The sequence below is a fragment of the Miniopterus natalensis genome, chromosome X (genome assembly GCF_054644295.1).
Source record: "Miniopterus natalensis isolate mMinNat1 chromosome X, mMinNat1.hap1, whole genome shotgun sequence".
Taxonomy (NCBI): domain Eukaryota; kingdom Metazoa; phylum Chordata; class Mammalia; order Chiroptera; family Miniopteridae; genus Miniopterus; species Miniopterus natalensis.
The window spans coordinates 69,057,988-69,079,321 of record NC_142103.1 but is presented as its reverse complement, the minus strand read 5'-3'; the positions used below and the strand labels follow the sequence as shown (position 1 = coordinate 69,079,321).

General features: G+C 38.5%; 2 protein-coding genes and 1 non-coding gene across 5 annotated transcripts in view; 2 read left to right on the top strand and 1 right to left on the bottom strand.

The window, feature by feature from the left end:
- Nucleotides 1–4,025, top strand: part of F8 (coagulation factor VIII) — a 156,844-nt gene extending 152,819 nt beyond the window's left edge. For all 3 annotated transcript variants that reach the window (XM_087813524.1, XM_016216918.2, XM_016216917.2), the window contains one exon: nt 3,743–4,025. In XM_087813524.1, coding sequence (XP_087669650.1) covers nt 3,743–3,898 — 156 coding nt within the window. In that variant the 3' untranslated portion in view covers nt 3,899–4,025. The remainder of the gene's footprint in view (nt 1–3,742) is intronic.
- Nucleotides 4,026–14,047: 10,022 nt separating this feature from the next.
- On the top strand, nt 14,048–18,721 carry SMIM9 (small integral membrane protein 9). Its single transcript, XM_016216913.2, has 3 exons — nt 14,048–14,186; nt 14,811–14,940; nt 18,694–18,721. The coding sequence occupies exons 1-3, from the start codon at nt 14,048–14,050 to the stop codon at nt 18,719–18,721; spliced, it is 297 nt and encodes a 98-aa protein (XP_016072399.2).
- Nucleotides 17,654–17,842, bottom strand: LOC148090552 (U2 spliceosomal RNA). Its single transcript, XR_015713760.1, has one exon. It is a non-coding gene; the product is annotated as a U2 spliceosomal RNA (small nuclear RNA).
- Nucleotides 18,722–21,334: the final 2,613 nt, after the last annotated feature.

Below are 21,334 nucleotides of genomic sequence, written 5' to 3'. Positions count from 1 at the left end.
CAAAGAAAATTCCAGAAATAATACCAATATTACAAGGATTCTTCCAGAAAAATGGGGGGAAAATGTACATTACCCAGTTCTTTTTATGATGACAATAAAATCCAACAAGGACAATTTTATTAGAAAGGAAAATAATAGGCCAATTTTATTCATGAACATAGATCTAAAACAAAGTATTAGCAGTATGTATCCAAGTTGGATTTATCCTAAAAATACAAGGTTGGCTTAACATTAGAAAATTAATGTAACCCATCACATTAATGAACTGAAGGGTTATATAACCAATAAATGCTGCTAAAAAACATTTTCTAAAATTCAACATCTATTCTTAAAAAAAATTCTTAGTCTGATAAAAGGTATTCCCAAAACTCTTACAGCAAATATATTTTAGGTAAAACACAGAAAGCTTTCCCTTTGAGATTGAGAATAAGATAAGGATATCTACTGTACCAATTAAGTATTACTGCATAACAAGCTACCCCAAAACTTGGTCACAGTTTTGTGGATTAGGAATTTAGGTTGATCTGGCTGACTGGTTTGTCTGTAATCCATGTGACATCAGTGGGGATGGGTGGATGGATCCACTTCCTAGATAGGTTCTTCGCTCATGAAGTCTTGACCGTTCCATCAACACAGTATCTCTGCAGGGCCTCTCCACATGTCGTGGGCTTCTTACATAAGAACTAGATTCCAAAAAATTGCCAGTAGAAGCTTCCAGTCCTTTTGAAGAAGCCAGGCCACAAAGAGTCACAGCATCACTTTTGCCATATTCTATCAGTCCAAAGAATCAATGGTCAGCTCACATTTAAAACAAAGCAAAATAGACCAACCTCTCCATGGGAAGAATGTCAAAAAATTCATATTCATTTATAAATTATAACAATCAATGGACAGTGGGGGGGAAAGGGGACATCTGTAATATTTTCAACAATAAAGATAAATAACAAAAAAGAATTAATGGAATAGTTTTTCAAGTTTGCTAAAAACAAAATAAATACACATTTTAATTGTATTTCTATATGTCAGAAACAATTGGAACATAGTTTAAAATAACATTTTAAAATGTCAAGTACTGAGTTGCACATTCTCATCGGATAATAGCTGTCTAAATCTCTCCATACAGCTTTCACACAAAAAAGGTGTCCCAAAAAATGGATACATACTTTGGCTAATTATGAAGGCAGTATTTATTAAAATACATTTCATTTTCAAAATGTAATAGAAATCAGCTATTAAAGTGTGTATACATTTTTGAGCACACCCTCTGTGTGTGTATCTGTGTGTGTGTGTGTAATAAAACCACCCATAACTCACCTGCAAAATAACTAAAAGACAAAAAATACTATAAGTTTCAATTTGCAAGTAAGTAGGAAATAAACAGGCAAAGCTAGCAGACGTAGCTCCAGAGCTCACCCTGGAGAGAGTTCAGGAGAGACTGTAAAAGAGGAAAGGTCAGTGTGAAACCTAGTCATGATAAAACACAGATAAAATCACTTTTAAAAAGAGAAAGTCACACCTTGAGTGATGAAACACTAATATTTAATACCTTCTGGATCATAGCATTGGCTTGTGGATAACTGAAATAAAGAGACTGAAAGCATGTTGGACTAGATGTGGCAGATTTGGAAAGGCACTTTTTCTGGTGATGAACAAAAAATATCAAATGGTGGAAATTAAGTGTCCTGTAAAAGCAAAAACAAATCACAAGAAATAATTTGCACTTCACTTTATCAACAGTAGGGGGCACTCCTGGACTAAGAAACCTACATGATCAGAAAATGGCAGATGAGATAAAGGGTATTATAGTTTGTTCTTGATTTTTCACTCCCTCCTTCCGTGAAAAGTCCACTGACTTTGGGCTTGGCAGTAGTACTCATTTTGACTAATGGAATGTAAGTAGATATGACACCACTTCCAAGCAGAAGCTTTAAATGTGATTATGTGTTAGACTCAGTCTCTTGTGCTTCTGCCTTCTGCCATGAGATAAAAATTTGAAGAAACGACAAAATTAGAAAATCAATTTGCGACTATCAATATACTATTTAATACTTGTAAGGAACTTTAATGGATTCTAAAACCATTGGATGAAAGCTTGATGGCAAAGAGAATATTTACAGAGTCTCACAGATTGTTGGTTAGGAAAGGAAAGTAGCTGCCTTTATAACAGAGAGATCTGGTGGACATGAACTTGACCAAGTGATCAAACTTTTATCAATAATGGGGCAAACTGGTATCATATGTCCCCTGATGTGATGTGGTGGGAAGAACACATCACCTACTTAGTACTCTCACTGAGAACGCTTAACCAAAATCTAATAATGAGGAAACAGTCACACAAATTTAGAATGTGGGACATTCTACAGCACAATGGTCTTGGACTTTTTTTTTTGTTATCCTCACCAGAGGATATTTTTTCCATTGCCTTTCAGAGAGTGGAAGAGAGAGAGAGAAACATTGATGTGAGAGAGAAACATCAATTGGCTGCCTCCGGCACGCACCTCAACTGGGCGGGGGATGGAGCCTGCAATTGAGATACATGCCCTTTACTGGAGTCGAACCCGAGACCCTTCAGTCCGCAGGCCCATGCTCTAACCACTGAGCCAAACAGGCTAAAGTGGTCCTGGACTTTTAAAAATGTCAATGCCCAAAGTTTCCAAATCCAAATAAATAAATAAATAAAAGTGAATGTCATGAAGAACAAAAAAAGACCGGAGAGTAGGAGTCTGCTCTAGGTTAAAGAAGATTCAAAGAGTTATGATAAGTAAATGCAATGTGTGACCTTTTATTAAATTCTGGATTGGAAAAACTATATGAAGATATCATTGAGCTATCAATATTACATTTGTTGGGTATAATAATGTTATCCTGTGGGTATGTAGAAGAATGACCTCATTTTTAGGTTTGGCATGCTGAAGTATTAGGGACTAAAATGCCAGGATGTTTACAACTTCCTTTCAAGTAGTTCAGAAAATGCGTGTGTGTGTGTGTAGAAAGAAAGTAAATATATCAATATGTTAACAATTGATGAATCTAATTGAATGATTTAAGTGTTCACTGTATTGTCTTTTCAATTTCTTGAGGTTGGTTATATTTCAAAATAAAAATTTGAGGGGAAATAACCAGAAATAAGTCTAACAGATGTGCAAGCCTCCAAATATACCATAAAGATTTGTCAAAGAATCTCAGTACAGGGACCTTAATGTTTCTCAAATTTTTTCTCAAACTTCAACAAATGTTTGTAGTGTATTTGCCATGTATATACATTATACTATAATTCTACGTGTGGAAGATAGATCAGCGACTAAGGTCTCTGTCCTCATGGAGCTGACATTTGGTGACGAAAACAGAAGGAATGGTCAATAACCATGTAAACAGATAAGTGAAAAAATATTGACTGCTATGAAGAAAACAAACAAGTTAAAGTTTAGAGTCAACAGGAGTCCTATTTGAGATGGCACGGGTCTCTCTAAAGAGATGGCATTTAAACCGAGACCCAGAGGAAAAAATGAGGTAACAGAAGGGGTAAGAGCATTCCGAGCACAGGGAGCCCCATATACAAAGGCTAAAGGCTCTCATGATAAAAGGAGTTAGCACTGTCCAGGAGCCAAAGACAAAGGCCTCCATGGCAGGCAAGCAAGGTGCTCTTAATTCTAGATGTCACACCCACTTTTGTTGGCCATGTTGGGAAAACATTTTTTTTTTCCTGTCAGACAACTAATAAATGCTATCATTCCTCTTTCAGGTTTTTCAGGGAAATCAAGACTCCTTCACACCTGTAGTGAACTCTCTAGACCCACCGCTACTGACTCGCTACCTTAGAATTCATCCCCAGAGCTGGGTGAACCACATTGCCCTGAGGCTGGAGATTGTGGGATGCGAGGCACAGCAGCTGTACTGACAAGAAATGAAGTATGAGACCTTTGGCATTTTCAAGGGAATAGTTCTGAGACCTTCATAAATTCTCCTGATCCAATAAAACCACTGTAACATAGAATTCCCTCCTTAAAATGTAGTAAATACAATTGTTTATATAGTATACAATCATAGGATTGTCTTAAGTGCCCCTCTCACCCCCTATTAACCTGGTACCACTAGGATAACCAACCATCCCAGTTTGGCCTGGACTGTCTAGGTTTAAGCAAAGCCCTTGCCAGTCCACTTGCCCCTCCCCCCTAGGCCCAGACCATTCCCTAATTCCAGTCCAGCACACCTCTCAGACTTGCCTTCCACCTCTGAGCCTAGCCTCTGGGTTACCTCCTACCCTGTACTGCCCGTGGCACTATCATTTTTCTGTGTATTTGAATGATGCAGTCCAAGCAGACACTGCCCTGAAGCTTCCCAATAGTTGTCATTAATCCTGCATTTTATGGGAGTATTGTATCCTATTTAACTCTTAAGCTTTTCTGCAGCTGCTCGAATGCTGGTGCTTCCTTCCAATGTAGTTAGGCAAATTATATATGTATGTATATATATATATATATATATATATATATATATATATATATATATATATATATATATATATATGGAAACCCATCTGGAAAGCATTCTCCTCCTTACAAATTAGGCCTCTCAAACAGCCACTACTTCTTCCTCTGTAGAAAAGCAATGTACTTAAAGTTGGCAGAGATATTCCTGATGTAAGCATTTCAGATCAAGCTTTGAACATTTAAAATAAAACTCTCGCTTTTTTATTATCCTGGCCCAGCATGGAACAAAACATATTTTGGGATTCTATCACCACGGCCTTGAAGTTAAAAGGCGAAGGCCTGGGGAGGGGAGGGGAGCAAGGTAGAGGGGCTCAATGGGTAGAAAAAATGGGACACCCATAATATTTTCAACAATAAAGATAAATTAAAAATAAAATAAAATAAAATAAACCTAATTCATACTCCTTTAAACCAAAAAAAAAAGGGGGGGGGGCACGTCATTTTGACAGCCTGCAAAATGGAGATAAGAACTGCTACATTAAAGTCTATTTTTGCCTCCTCACAGATATAATTATCTTACTTAGCCATCTTGGGGCACTGTTAATGACACATTCTTGCCTCAAAAACTGGTGTTCTTAAACTGAGGTTCATAGATGGGATTCAAGAGCCCCCAAATCCCCTGGATTAAGAACAACATTTATGTATGTATGTTTTTCTGACAATAGCATCCAAAGATTTAATAAGATTTTTAAGGGGTGCATGGCTTTAAAAAACATCAAAAAGATGTATAAATAAAGCCATTTGGTCTTAATTCTAACCAACAAAATATATAATGGGTTGTGATCACTAATACAGGAATAAACTCTGTATTCCTTGTACTCACAACTGTAAACCTCCTTTTGCCCACCCTGTATAATCACAATTCACAACTGATCAAGGTGCAAATGGTTTATAGTACTATAAGATTCTTTCAAGGTTAGAGGTTAATTTACAGAAGTCAATAAGTTGTTTTGCTTTATAGCCTAGTAGAGAAGTTAACCCCAAAGGTGATATGGTTTTATTTTTTGTAAAAGGTTAAGCACTCTTATGTCTAATTTAATAATCTTTCTTTTACGGGTTCAAAAGGGAAATGCTATTGAGCATTTCATCCATTCACAGTAACAGTTTTGTGAGAGAATATTCAGGGAGCTTTGTGACAAAGTGCATTTATAAAAGGCAGTCGCTACTCAAATTATCTTTGACTAAATCTGAAATAGTATAATTTAATAATCTTGTTTAGGCATTCTTTCCCCATTGACTATATGCACGTCTATTTCAAATGTTCTTGGAACCAGTTTTTTTATCTTCCTGCCAGTTTCCTCAATAAATAGTTAAATAAGACATTGACACATACAAACAAATGGCCTTTGAGAGTTGTGTTTTACCCTTACAATAAAAAATGTGAACAATGATATTTTTTAAAATAGAGGCACTGAATAGCAGGATAGACACTTTAGGAAAACAAATTACTGAGTTAGAAAACCAGATTAAATTGAACTCACAGTAAAAAGTGATATGAGGCAAAATAAAATTTTTTAAATTAGAAATGAAGCCTTGATCCAGAAGAGCTTATATAGAGGGAGACTGGGGAGTCTCCATTCAATGGGTACAGTTTCAGTTATGTTACATGAATAAGTACCAGAGATCTGCTGTACAAAAGAGTTTCTGTAGTTAATAAGGTTTGTGCACTTCAAAATTTGTTAAGAGGATAGATCTCACATTAAGTGTTCTTACCACGATAAAAAGTTGAAAGTCCTGAAGGAGAGATCAGAATGGATGTGGTCAAATAAAACAATACAAAAAAATTCTTTGAGATAAAATAATAATAATAAAATGAATTTGAATCTTCAGATCAAACAGAGTCTCTTAGTACAAGGCAGAATTAAAGAAAGACCAGAACAGAACATAGCCTGGGACCAATGTTAAATTCCAGGGATAATGTAGAAGAGTGAGGTTGCGCATTGTTTACTGGCCTAAACCTAGTCAAATAGGAAAACTGACACTTGTTAAGGCTGGAAAATCCACACTATTTTATAATGCTCGATGAGTTCTTTATAAGATCACTGAGATCATAGCAAGTTAATTATTATAGGATTGGTGAGCAAATGCAATCTCCTATGACAAATATAGTTTACAACTTTAAGTGAACCAATATAATTTTCTGTCACAAACATTTTACCAAACAATCTCAAAATTACAAGTCAACAACCTTTGGAAGATACATACTGAAACAAGTCTATCAATGTTATAGAAAAGCTTATATCCTTTTTAGTAAGTACAGTATACAGAAGCTCAGTTTTGTGATGTCAGATTGAGTATAGACTTAACTTAAATGTTTATGAACTGATTGCAACTATTCTTAACCTCCTTCTTTGGCTATCTAATCCCAGGATAATGACTGACATAGCACTCCCAGAAACTTGTGGGTATAATTTAATCCATATTGCTTAACCAAGACTGAGACCTTCAGTCACATGCTTTTCTATTTTATAAGAACAAAATTTTCAAAACATCCTGTCAAGATAGATCATCTACAAAAAAAGAATTAAAGTGATATCAATAGTGGTCACCTGTTCTTTGTCTACCTAGCATCCCTTCCTTTGAGAAACTGCCCTCCTCATACTCCTACTTGGTCCATGTTTTGTGAACCAAGATTCCTTTTCATTCCTAAACAAAAAGTTGGGTTTCTGTCACTTGCAACCCAAACAGTACTTTCTAAACTTCACAATTCTCAACTGCAATCTTCAACAATTCACAGAAATGTGAAGAAAACATTTCCTCAATGCAATCCAAGAATATTTCCAAAGTATATACATATTCATACACCTCTATTTTTATGCCAATCTTTCTTCTATGTGCAGCATCTAGATATCCCAGTGCCTATTGTACACCTTGCCTCAAATGTCCCACATATTATATTAATTGTCCTCTCTCCTATTTGACATGACTATTCACCAAACCAGAAACTCAAGTTTTGTCATTGATATATTCCTCTCCCTCCCTGCAAAATTTTCTATAATTCAATAGGTGCTATCCATTCTCCCTCAAATATGTCTTAATTCACATCCAGCTTCATCACCCATCACTCCTCCATCTCCCACTTTGCAATTGTTCCAATTTGTCATGCTCCCTCTTGCCCCTAGTCTTTTATAACACCGTTTCTTCTGTATCAGTCTCTCCCTGCCTTCACCAATCTAGCTAATTTCTATTCATCTTTTACATCTCAATATAAATATCACTTAAATATAATTTCTTCTGAGGAGCTATTTCCTACCATGAATCCTGCTTATATTGGTTGCAAGGCATTCCTCCCTATGCTCCCCCAGCGGCCTGTTATTAATGTTTTGAAATGGCTTGAAGACTTCCAACTAAAGATGGTAAATTGAATGAAAGCCTTAACCTTCACTATCTAATAGAAGAACCATAAAATTTTAAAAAGGGGGGAGGGCTTCATAAATTCTTAGAGGAGACCAGGGTAATAAAATTTTAGAAAGTAGAAAGAATACATAAAATTGGCAATTAACTTAGAAATCCCTAGAAAGTAGACTCCTAAGCTATCAACTGGGAAAGCCAAGACACAACTGGATTTACACTACAGAATCCTCCAAAACAGCCAGGAATTGGTGGCTATGGGTGACTTTGGAAATGGAGACACAGGTGCATGCTAAACTAAAGAAAATTACTTGAGAAACTGTTGAATTAGACTATTTGAAAAGTAGTTTAATCTTACAATCCACAGTTTTCTATTCAGTTCCACACAGCAACACTAGCAGAAGCCTGGAAGTGTATTCTCTCAAGAGGATAGGAGAGAGGGCCTAAGAACTGGGAGGCACCAGGCATGATCAAGAGAGAGATGCTTACTCAATTAGCACTCTTTCCTTTCTTATCTCAGATAGGAGTTGCCATACTAGCAGGAATAATTGACCCTGATATTCATGAGGAATCAGGGCTGCTGCTACACAGTAGGGGCACAAAGCAATATACTTGGCACTCAAGTGATCCAGTGGGGTATCTCTTAGGACAAAATGCAGCTGTGGAGACTGTAGCTCATCCCATGAATCCTCCTTTTATAAGTTTTCAAGTTTTCTAGAGGTTGTAACCAACCAGAATCCTGGAGAAAATGTCATATATGTTTAAAAATGCATTACCTAATTTGTTATTAATCTTCTTTCTTTACAATATTTTGCTGTATGAAAGCTTTATGTTTTTATGCAATAAATTTATCAGTATTTTCATTTATGGCATGCTCAAAGTAGTTTTTTCCACATTAAGATTATAAAAACATTCACTCATATTTTATTTCAATATGTATATGGTTTTATTTTTGTCTAGTCCTTAATTCATCTAGAATTTATTTTTGTGCATAAGGCTCTTGTTTTAGTGTATCCAAATGGATAGCCAATCATTATATTAAACTCTCTCCTCTACTGATGTAAAATGCCACCTTTATCATGTACTTTTGTTCCATAAATACACTATTATAAACTGTAGTAGATACCATGTGGCAAATAAAATATCTTAGAATTCTTCAAGCCTTCGAGGATGCAGCTACTGTAAGGATGGGTTTCAGTATCAACACAGATGTTTATGCATAGACAGAAAAAGATGTCTGTATGCTTAGCTGTCAAATAGAGAGAGACTGGGGGAGGGACAAATTCAGTAAATGACATCATAAGGAGTGGTAGAATTCTATTTGGAACTTCAGAGACATTAGGGGAAGATTCTTGCCACCTTCTGCTGTACTTTGAAGACTGAGGCCTAATTCACTGGCTTCTTTGGATCCCTTGGTGCTAAGTCAATTTTCAGGTAAGTGGCTTCACACCTGACACAGCTCTTTGATCCCTATCAAATAGTGGATGGGTGAGTGTATTTGTTATAAATGTCTTAAGTAACAGAAAGTCCAAACTACAATGACTCAAGTAGGTGTTTATTTTTCTCATACCAAGCAGTCTGGAGGTAGGCAAATAGACTTGTTGGTTTAGTGGCCTGAAATTGTCAGACCCAGAATAGATGGCATTTTCTTGACCTTTTCCTCATGTACATTGCCCCATGGTCACAAGATGGCTATTCCAGTTTTGGCTAACACTTCAACAATGTTCAAGGCAGCACAAAGGAAATATGGTAGCACCTTCTCTTTGATCAATACAGTGAAAAATCTCTTTGATCAATACAATGAGAAATCTTCCCAGAAGCTACCCATCAGATTTCTGTTATGCTTTCTTGTCCAGAATTACATCAACATAGCCACTGCCGGCTACAAGGATAGCTGGGAAAAGGATGATTCAGCTTTTCTAGCTTCTCTAGTTATATGTAGTAAGTGAAAAGGGGTTGGGAATGACTGTTGGCTCAGGCAGTGAACAATATCTGCCAAAATTCACCATCCATTCACTTATTTAATTGAGCATCTGAGCATGCTATATGCTAAGTTTACTGTTCAGCAGTAACTAAAGCAAAACAGACAAAAATCCCTGTCCTCAGGTTGCTGACATTCTAATCAGGAAAGACATAAAACAAAAAGGTAAAATATGTATTATACCAGGTTCCAATGAAGTTTATGGAGAAAGATAAAGTAGGAAAGACAATTAGAAAGTTCATGGAGAGTGGTACAATTTTATTTATTATTTTTTTAAATCATTTTTATTTTCAATTAAAGTTGACATACATTATTATATTAGTCTTATGTGTACACCCCAGTGATTAGACATTACATAGCTTATTAAGTGATCATCCTATTAAATCTTGCACCCATCTGACACCATACATAGCTATTAGAATATTGTTGACTATATCCCCATGACTATTCTATAACAACCAATTTGTACATCTCTTTTTATATATATGTTTTTATTGATTTCAGAGAAAGGAAAGCAGGGAGAGAGAGACAGAAACATCAATAATGAGAGATAGTCATTGATTATCTGTCTCCTGCACGTCCCCTACTGGGGATCAAACCCGAAACCTGGGCATGTGCACTGATCTGGAATCTAACTGTGATCTCCTGGCTCAGAGATGGATGCTCAACCTTTGATCCATGCCAGCCAGTCTCAATTTGTACGTAATCCCTTCACTTTTTCACCCATTCCCTCCGACCCCCTCTCATCTGGCAACTATCAAAACGTTCTCTGTATTTGTGAGTCTGTTTCTGTTCTGCTTGTTCATTTATTTCATTTTTTAGATTCAATTGACAGATATGTATTTATTGTCATTTTATTGTTCATATTTTTTTCTTATTCCTTCTTCTTCTTAAAGAAGACCCTTTAACATTTTATGTAATACTGGTTTGGTTGTGATGAACTCCCTTAGCTTTTTCTTGTCTGGGAAGCTCTTTATTTGTCCTTCAGTTCTAAAGTGATAGCTTTGCTAAGTAGAGTAATCTTGGTTGTAGGTCCTTGCTTTTCATCACTTTGAACATTGCTTTCCAATCCCTTCTGGCCTGAAAAGTTTCAGTTGAGAAATCAGCTGACAGTCTTATGGGAGCTCCCTTGTAGGTAACTAACTGCTTTTCTCTTACTGCTTTTAAGATTCTCTCTTTGTCTTTAACCTTTTGCATTTTAATTATGATGTGTCTTGGTGTGGGTCTCTTTGGGTTCATCTTGTTTGGGACTCTCTGCACTGCCTGGACTTGTATGTCTATTTTCTTCACCAGGTTAAGGAAGTTTTCCATCATTATTTTTTCATATAGGTATTCAATTTCTAGCTTTCTCTCTTCTTCTCCCGGCACCCCCATGATATGAATGTTGGTACATTTGAAGTTGTCCCAGTGGCTCCTTAAACTATATTCATATTTTAGGATTCTTTTTTCTTTTTGCTGTTCTGATTTGGGTGTGTTGTTGTTGTTGTTTTAAATCCTCACCCAAGGATATTTTTTCCATTGCTTTTCAGAGAGAGTGGAGGAGAGAAAGAGAGATAGAGAGAAACATCAGTGTGAAAGAAACATATCCATTGGTTGCCTCCCGCACTTGCCCCTACCAGGTCCAGGATCAAGCTTGCAATTGAGGTACATGCCCTTGGCCAGAATCAAACCCAGGACCCTTCAGTCCATGGCCCAACGCTCTAACTGCTGAGCCAAAACAGCCAGGGCTGATTGGGTGTTTTTTGCTCCTTTGTATTGCAAATCACTGATTTGATTCTTGGCTTCATCTACTCTACTGTTGATTCCCAGTAAATTATTCTTCATTTCAGTTAGTGTATCCTTCATTTCTGACTGGTCCTTTTTTATACTGTTGAAATTCTCACTAAGTTCATTGAGCATCCTTATAACCAGTGTTTTGAACTCTTCATCTGGTAGAATGCTTGTCTCCATTTTGTTTAGTTCTTTTTCTGGAGTTTTGTTCTGTTCTTTCATTTGGGACATGTTTCTTTGTCTCCTCATTTTGGCAGCCTCCCTTTGTTTCTATGTATCAAGTAGAGCTGCTATGTCTCCCAGACTTGGTAGAGTGGCCTAATGTAATAGGTATTCTGTAGGGTCCAGTGGCACAGCCTCCCTGATCACCCAAGCTGGGCACTTGAGGTGGTGGGCTGTGTACACCCTCCTCTTGTAGTTGAGCCTCAATTACTGTTGACACGTCAATGGGAGGAATTTATTCCCAGGCCAGTCGGTTGCAAAGATTGGCTGCAACCACTAACCTCTGACCACTGACCACTGTGGAGGATCAGTTGTGCAGGGGCCCACCTCAAAAAGGAGGACTTACTTCAGCAGGGCTCTGGTGCTCACTGAGTCTGTCCCTTGAGTACGTCACTTGTGGAGGTGATTGGGTGATGATGCTTGGAAGAGGACTAAAGTTGTCCACTGGGTGCACCGGCTCTGGGGCTGTCTGTGAGGTGCAGGCCAAGGTTAGCCACTGCCTGTGTTCTTCCAGGGGCCACCCAGCATGAGCTACAAAGCGATCTGCAGATGACTGCTACTCATTCTGGGCTTAGAGGTGCCCAGGAGAGGCCAAGCTGCAAACCAAGGCCAGCTGCTGCTAATGCCAGGGCTGGAGTCACTTAGTGAGAAGTATGGGGCATGCTGGGGCCAGAAGCTGCTTGTTTGAGAGATTTTAAGAAAACCTGAAGCATGAGCCAAGTCAGGTCATTCGTATGGAAAAGCCACTGGAAACAGCTTGGGTGGGAACGAAAGTCAGCGGGGGGGGGGGGGGGGGGGCTCTTGTCATCACCAGGGTAGGGCAAATATGTGAGCAAGGTTTATGGAATCTCAGATGCTGGCTCTGGGAGGGGAGGGATCATCAAAGGAACAATGTCTTCTGCCAGCACTTCTATCTGGGAGAAAGCTACCCCCTCCAAGGTTTTGCCCTGATGCCATACAATTCAGTTCCTCCACATATGTCTGTGATGCCTTTCATGCTGCTGCCCCCACACTGGAGCTCAGAGGGAGTGAGTCCAAATTAGTCTGTCTGTTGCCCTTTAAGAGGAGCTGCCTGGGATTCCAGCAACCTCTGTCTTCCTTAAGCCTCAATCTCCACTGGTTTTTAGAGCCTGAAGTTATGGGGACTTCTCAGTACTAGGACCCTGGACTGGGGGGCCTAGTGTGGGGCTGGGACCCTTCACTCCTTAAGGGGAACCTCCGAAATGGAGCTATCCCTCCCAATTTTTATTCTCCAGACCTGGGTGTGGGACCAGCCTGTTCCGCATCTCCGCCCCTCCTATCAGTCTCGATGTGGCTTCTCTTTTAATTCCCTAGTTGTAGGACTTCCAATCAGCTTGATTTCAGGCAGTTCTGAATGATGGTTGTTCTGTAGTTTAGTTGTAATTTTTATGTTGAGAGTGGTAAAATATTAATAAAGAATTCTCCATAAAATCCTCATTGGGAAGGTGGTATTTGAGCACCTGAAGGAGGTGAGAAAATGAGTTATGAGATTATCTGGGGGGAAGGCTTTCCTTGGAAAGAGACTAGCAAATCAAAAAGCCCCAGGGTGGGAACACACCTGGCTTGTTCAAGAGCAAATGAGGTTCAGTTACAGTGATCAAGAGGAGATAATAGGATGAGTTCAGGGAAATAAATAAGACATAATCTGATTTACCGAAAAGCAAGATCTCTTTGACTGCTCAGTGGAGGAGGCTGAAGGGAGGTGAGGATGGAAACAGAGAGACAGAAATGATGGTGAATAGTGCTGGAAGTAGTCAGAAGTGGCAAGATTATGAGTATACTTTCTAGATAAAGTAGACCAGGCTTTTCTGATAGGTAAGATGTGGGAGTGAAAAAAAATGAGTCAAAGGTGACATCACACATTTTAGCTTGAACAACTGAAATAATTTCCACTAGTTGAGTTGGGGAAGCCTAAAGGGAGCCTAAAGGAATGTCAGGTATCTGACTGATAGAGCATAGTAAAGCTTTGATTTGTGTTGTTTTGTTTTTTGGAGGGGGGATGCATTTTACTTTGGAAACTGACCATGTTAAGGATTCAATAGTGTTAGTTGGTGAATTATTCTTGTGTTCATGACAGGTAAGAAGCTTTTTGCTATAAAAACTAACTCACCATTTTATAACTTTTCAGACGAAACTGCCTTGGAAAGAGCCAAGGAGAAATCCATCTACCCTTGGCTGAGCAAGTACAGTTGAGTGGCCCTTGGGAGATTCCATGGAACCTTACAAGCTGCTGAGCATTGGATTTCTGCTGTGCTCCCTGACTTGCCTCTTGGAAACTGTAGTTTCCTCTAAGTCACCTTTATCCGCCTTTAGAACACAAGATGAAGCAGGATCAAAACCACGCTCAAGGGGTGTGTTTGCTGTTAGAATGAGTGTTCCTGTCTTCCTAAGACATAACATGCATGTCTCAGGTCAGGAAATACTGATTATGTATTTAAAAATAATGTTCACTTCTTAAAGAAAACACACAATATCTTGAGCCTTACCTTAACCAGCAGACTCTCCTAAAGTTCCTTCTGCCAGTTGCTCTGGCCCCTTCCCCCTCTGGATATTCCAGGGGCTGATGGCCTTCTACTTTCTCTTTCTGGGACACTCACTACCCTCAGCCTCCTGCAGAGTAACTCACAAACATACTCTAGGCAACAACATATTAGTTATTAATTCATGCTCCTCTTTCACAAAGTACCCCATTTATAAACCAAGACCTCAAACCAGCCCTTAAGATATCTAGGGCAGAGCTTATTGTTTTTATTTGGCTTATAAGGAGGAAAAGATTATATCCATCTGAGGATACCTTTTTAAAAAATGTTTACCCCTTGAACATCTTAGAGGCAGCAAGCAAAGTAGATAAGGATATGGGCTCTGGGCAACCATAAGAGCATTATACCTGGGACAACTACTTGAATTTGAACCAAGATTGAAATCACAGCATTTACTTGACCTCTCCTCAATGAAACGCTATGCTCTTTCTGCAGAAAATCACAGGTCCTGGCTGAGTGACTTCAGGGGTTACTTGTGGGATCTCATCAAAAACTCCATTCCTCCAGCAGCCATTTTTGCTTTTCTTGTCAGCACAGCACTAATGGGGACCCTCTGCTGCCTCACGTAAGCTGTTGTGGGATGAGGAGAGGGGAGGAGAGAGGGAACTTGAAGAAGAGACAGGGACAATCAGGTTCCACACCAGTCTGAACCTCGGTAATTCAGGGAAAATTATAAGGAACGTGATTCTGGGAACAAATCTCTGAAAGGCCATGTCACCAACCATTTACAGGGGACATTTAATAACCAGTGTTTACAGCTGATCATTTTTTACCAACTTCATTAACTCCTAATTATCCTTCCCTTTGGTTCAGGAACTATACATGAAAAATATATAATTAACTTTTTTTTTTAATTGCCTGAAAATTTACCAAAATATTTATCTACATCATCAATTTTAAACCAGTGTGCTGCAAGAATTTTTAAAACATACAATACCAGACTATTTAGTCAGAGGCACTGACTTTTTTTCCTTATATTATCAAATAAAAACATGACAATTAACAATAGCCATCCAGTGTGAATGAATCAAAATTATACCTATTTTTTTGTCAGAGAGGCAAAAAATATAACATTTAGTGTGCCACAGAATTTTAGTAGTTTGCATGTGCCATGAGATGAAAAAGGTTGAAAATAGCTGCTCTACCTAAATCTTATGAAGCCAAAGAGATTCCTGAAATAGTTCATAATATAATTAAGTATAGTTAGAAAAGCCTAAATTTCATTAATTCAGTCAGTACTTACCAAGAGATAACTACCTGACTATCTCTGTCTTGGTTGCTAGAAAGACAGAGAAATAATTGCAAAGTGGTGGGTCAGTGCTATGATGGGACACAGTCCAAGCAGGGGGTAGCCTATGGAAGTGTGTGATGGGATTAAAGAAGCCTTGTGTAGTAAAGGACTGTTCAAACTTTACAATCTAGTAAAGCAGCTGAGGGCAAAGATTAGGTTAAGGATGTGGTATCTCCACCTATGACTCCTAAAGAACCTCAAAATTATGACAGAATCAAGAACTGTGTCTAGAAAACAACCTTGGGTGTAGTTACTGGCACATAGAACTGATTGGAACCAAATGGAAGTCAGCTAAGTTTTTGAGAGAAGCTTATTGCTAAAGAAACCATGAAGCAAAACAAAATGAGCTATTCATTGTTTGAGCCTTAAAACAGTATTTGGACATAGCTCCCAGGAGAGTGTGCTCCCTTACACTGGCTTCAGATGCAGCCATAGAGAATAATGGACAGGAAGGGCCTCCCAGAGGATGAGCAATGGGCCAGGAAGCTCCTCCTATAAAGCAAGATCCCAGCCTAATCAATGTCTGCCCAGCAGGATTCCAGGATTGTCAAGCAGTGACTGCTGTGTGTCTCCCACTCTTCCTCTTCCCATATGGGAATGTTTATGGTGATTATTCTCTTCCTGTTCCATCATTGTATATGGGGGGGTGAACATCAGGGGCAGATAACTTGCTTCAGTTCTTAGGTCACTTAACCAAAAAGAGCTAGACCCAGACTTGAGAGAAGCAAACATCATCCAGATACTCTGGACTTTGAGCTGGACACGGTGAGGAATAGATTTGAGTATTGGGGAAATGTTGTGCCACAAGTCAGGTGTTCTGGAAGCAGATAGTGAGGTAGGAGTTCGGTATGCAGGGTATTATCAGTGATCAATGCCTGTGGAGGTTAGGGGGAGGAAAGGAGACGTTAAACTGCCTTGCAAGTTCAACAAGACCTTGGTTGACCCCATCAGAGCTTCCCCACATTAGCCTGATATAGCTGGGCCTTTTTAATCCACCTCAGTTTGTTAATGGATGTGGGAAGTACAGGCAGCTCTTGACAGCTGAGGCAATCCCTGAAATTGCTAACAGCTAGGGGCTGTGTGTTGACAGCACTCTCAGCAGCTAGAGAAACAAAGTTGTTTCCAACCGGGAGTCTGGGTGTCATGTTTCTGTGTGCACTACAGGGTGGCTGTGCTCCATGTACAGAAGGAAGAGTGGAATAGATATCAGGTGGTCAGTAAGACAGAGTGTGACAGAGACTGGCTATATTTTCACCAGTCCTCTTCCTTCTTCCCAAAAGCAGAGAAAGACTGAATTTCCTAACTAAAGAAACCAGGACTCAAGTCAAGATGTATCTGATTCTGTATCTTTTAAGTCATTGTTACTCAAACTATGGCCAGCAGGCCAGCTGCATCAGAAACATCTGAAGTATTGGTTAAACTGCACATCCAGAGGGACTTCTGTGAAGCTAAAGTAGGCAACATACCAAGAGAAGTACTTCCTTCTTTGAAGTAAATGGCTTGGCCTGAGGAGAAAGCACAATAAGCACTTACTGGGAACAAACAAGCTGCCTAGTGAAAAAAACATCAGGGCAGTGAGGGCGAGAAGGCAGGTCAGCTTGTAGCGAAACAAAAGAAGACTGATGAAAAATATAAAAGGAGATTTGGAATACAGGATCAAAAAGCCAGCACTATTAAATAGAGATAAACAAAGATTTTAATGAAAGTAAGATCAGAGAAAAAATGATAGGTGCAGGAGACAATTTCTTTGTAGAGGAAAAGCAAAATAATACAACAGAGGAAAAAAAAAAATACTTCAAGGTATAATTTTTTTTAATGTTGCAGAAATAAAGGAAGATTTGAGTCTATTGTCAAAAGGGGGACATCAAGTCACAGGAAAAATTGACACATAGTATATCCTCAATAATACCTGTTGATTTTTTATTAATACATATCACAGCAAGGATTGCAAACAGTTTCTCTGTGCCTCTTTTTTTTATTATTTTTTTATTGATGCACCATTCCCAGAGGTACTGCAAGAGTGGGTCAATGCAGAGTGGACAGAGCAAATACCTATTCCGTCTGCCTGCTCCAAAAAAACATTTAATATGTTGTCCTCAGATAGAGGATGTATGAGATATTAAACTGATAAGAACAAATGCTACACTTGATCTTAGTCAAAAGGCCGAGAAGCAATCGCTCTGTACCCCTATATTCATCCTCTATACTCACCAATACACCATTGGCTGCAGCTGTAATGGAGGCTTAAGCTAGCTGCTGGTTACCTGAGGAAATCAACATGGAAGCCTCTCGGCACTCCATTGCAATCAGGGGAATGACTGGCACTACCAACTATGCAAAGATACATGTATAAGGAATTTTTAGTACTGTTCGTAATAGTGAAAAACTCGAAACAACTTAAAAGCCCATTGGTTGGTTAAAGAAAGCACTGAACATTCATACAATGAGTACTATATAGTAACCAAACATTGTCGTAGAAGGACAGTTATGCAGAATCATATTCATGAAACGTTGTTGAGTGGAAAACAACAGATTATAAGAGGACATACAATTTAATCCAATTTGTTATTAAAAACCATATGTGCATAAGGACCTAACCAAAATATTAAACATGGTTTTCCCCCTTGTGGTAGTGAATAGGTGGCTTTAATTATTATTACTATTGTTGTGGTTTGAGTTCATGTTTATTTTTGTCTATCTGCACTTTCTAATCTTTCCACAACAAACTGTTTTGCTTGATTAGTACATTTTTAAAAAGATACTTTAAAAACAAAAGAAAAACTATCTGACCATACTTCTACCTCTACCTCCAATCCCAAATGTACCAGAAACACACTTTTATTCATTTTCTCAAGTCACCGAAGTATTTTGTTTGTATCAAAGCATTTGGTTTTTATTAAGAGAAGAAGCTGTCTAAAATCTTATATTGGAAAAGGTGATGTAACTATAAAGTAACTGTGCATACCAGGAGAGTGTATAGGACTTTAAACTTTGTTCAGCATTCATTATTTTCTCTTCCTTCCCTAGTATTCTTGTAGGTGAACCAGTCCAATGAAGTGCTAGAAGATCCAATTGGGCAAGCCTGCAGTTTAGTTTGCTGGATTCCACAAGAGTGGAAAGTGTGCTATTTGCTTACAATGAGGAAGTATCTATCAGTTAAAAAAAACAACATTAAAAAAATAAATTGTCTTTATCTTAAACTATTTTTACCTTATCTTTCTCCTTTAAAGCATGCAATTGAAAAATGGGAATAGCCTTATTACTGTTTTGATTATAAAAGTAATACATACTTATTGCAAAAATTTTTCATAAAATACAAAGAGAAGAAACAGTACCCATAATCCTAGAGCCCATAAATATTATTAACATTTTAGTGTATCTCCTTTCAAACTTTTCTATGCTTATAGTACCAGTTTCTCAAAATCTGTTCTATGAAATAATACTTCTGTTTTAATAAATGTTATAAGACAATAGGTACTCTGTGGTCAATTAAGATTTGAGAGATGTTGGATTAAACAAATTTAAGCATGTTTCTTTTTTTAGTTGAATTTATTGGAGTGACATTGGTTAATAAAATTATATAGGTTTCAGGTGTACAGTTCTACAACACATCATCTATATATTGCATTGTGGGTTCACCACCCCAAGTCAAGTCTACTTTCATCACGATTTATCCCTCCTTTAGCCCCCACCCCCTTTCCCTCTGGTAATCACCATACTGATGTTTGTGTCTATGAGGTTCCCCCAACTCCCTTCCCTCTGACAGCTGTCAGTCTGTTCTCTGTATCTATGCATGTTTCCATTTTATTTGTTTCTTTGTTCTAGGGCCTCTAAGAGCCTTTAAAGGCTAATGTGAATCTCCAAGAGAAGGTATAATGTGCAGAATTTTCCAAACAAATTTGAACCTGGTATTAAAAAATGCTGATGCACACAGTTACAGAAACTCATTCACATATATACTTTTTCTTCACCAAATATCACACAATGCATGCTATTTTGTAGCTTACTTTTTTCTTCACTATGACATCATGGATATCTTTCCATGTCAGTAAATATATGCCTACATAATTTTAAGTGTTGCATAGTATTCCTTGCAGTGGATATGACATAAGTCATTTAACTACCCCCCTGTATAATACTAATTACAGCCATGCACCTTGTAATGATGTTTTGGTCAATGACAGGCAGCATATATGACTGTGGTCCCATATATTATAATGAAGCTGAAAAGTTCCTATCACCTAGTGACATGGTAGATGTCTTAACACCTTAACACAAAGCATTACTCATGTGTTTGTGGTGATGCTAGTGTAGGCAAACCTATTGCACTGCCTGCCGGTTGTATAAAAGTATAGCAGATTCAATCATGTACAGTACATACTACTTGATGATGATAATAATAATAATAAACAGCTATGTTACTGGTTTACATACTTACTATACTATAATTTTATCATTATTTTAGAGTGTACTCTTTTTACTTATAGAAAAAGTTTTGGGTAAAACAGTACACACCAGCAGCAGCCTCATACATTTTGTCTCTTGATTGCATTATTTCCCCCTGTGCTTGATTTAACCTCATGTTGCTTAGCATAATAACATTCTGTATAGATTTGTAGCCTAGAGAAATAGGCTGTGCCATGCGGCCTAGGTGTGTAGGAGACTATGCTATCTAGGTTTGTGTAAGTGCACTCTGTTTGCGTAACAATTCAATCACCTAACAATACATTTCTTAGAATTATCCTCATCCTTCAGCAGTATGTGACTGCATTTAAGGTGGTTCTACTTTTTCACTGTCATAATGCAGGTAATAGTTTTCTAAATTATTCATTGGTTATTCCCCTTTGGTGTTCTGAGTTTGAAATCTTTCACTCAGTAGACACCTATTGAACACCTACTATGAGCTTGGCACTATTCTGGGCAGGTAATAAAACAGACATTGTGATTAAAGATGGTGGTGGACTGAGTGGAAGCTACACTAACACTCTCCCAGGACCAAACTGGAATTACAACTAAAATATAGAAAAACCATCCTGAATAATCAACTGCAACTGAAGACAAGCTAGAGAGCACCCTCATAACCAAGGGGGAGAAGTGGAGACCACATAGAGACTAGTAGGAAGTGTGGAGGCCTGAGGGGGCTGGCTGGGCTCCCACAGGCAGTAGCTGAAGGTCCAGAGGGATATCTCAGCTGTGGGGGGATTCCTACTGAGGACTCAGGGGCCTAAATTTTAGGCTGGGCTTCCCATCCCAGAGCACCAGAACTGAGAAAGGTGCCCACATAACATCTGGCTGTGAAAGGCAACTAGGTTTCTGTCTGCCAGGGAGAGATGGCTGGAAATGCAGGCACCCTCTTAAAGAGCCAATGCACAGTTTCATGTGTATCCACTTACCTTGGGCTCCAGCAGAGGGAGAGCAGACTGGATTGGAGCTGTGTAAGGAGAATTTAGGGTTGTGGGCTCTGGAGACAGAGCTCAGAGGGCACTCCTCTGGATTACTGTGCAGAATCATTACCCCATACTACAGAGGACATTTTTCATAGGCAGACATTTACCTTCCAAGCAGCTTTTGCCTGAGGGGGAAGCAATTGCCCCACCCTACTAGAAAACCTCTCCCACTACCACATGAAGTTTCTACAGCCTGAGGCTCACTATGAGAATCAAATTAA

What these genes read in the sequence shown, in the direction of transcription:
- SMIM9 (XM_016216913.2), top strand. Translation starts at nt 14,048, where the DNA reads ATGGAACCTTACAAGCTGCTGAGCATTGGATTTCTGCTGTGCTCCCTG. An exon ending in ATCAAAACCACGCTCAAGGG is followed by an intron (nt 14,187 to 14,810) that starts GTGTGTTTGCTG and finishes CTCTTTCTGCAG; the next exon opens with AAAATCACAGGTCCTGGCTG. An exon ending in GGGACCCTCTGCTGCCTCAC is followed by an intron (nt 14,941 to 18,693) that starts GTAAGCTGTTGT and finishes TTCCTTCCCTAG; the next exon opens with TATTCTTGTAGGTGAACCAG.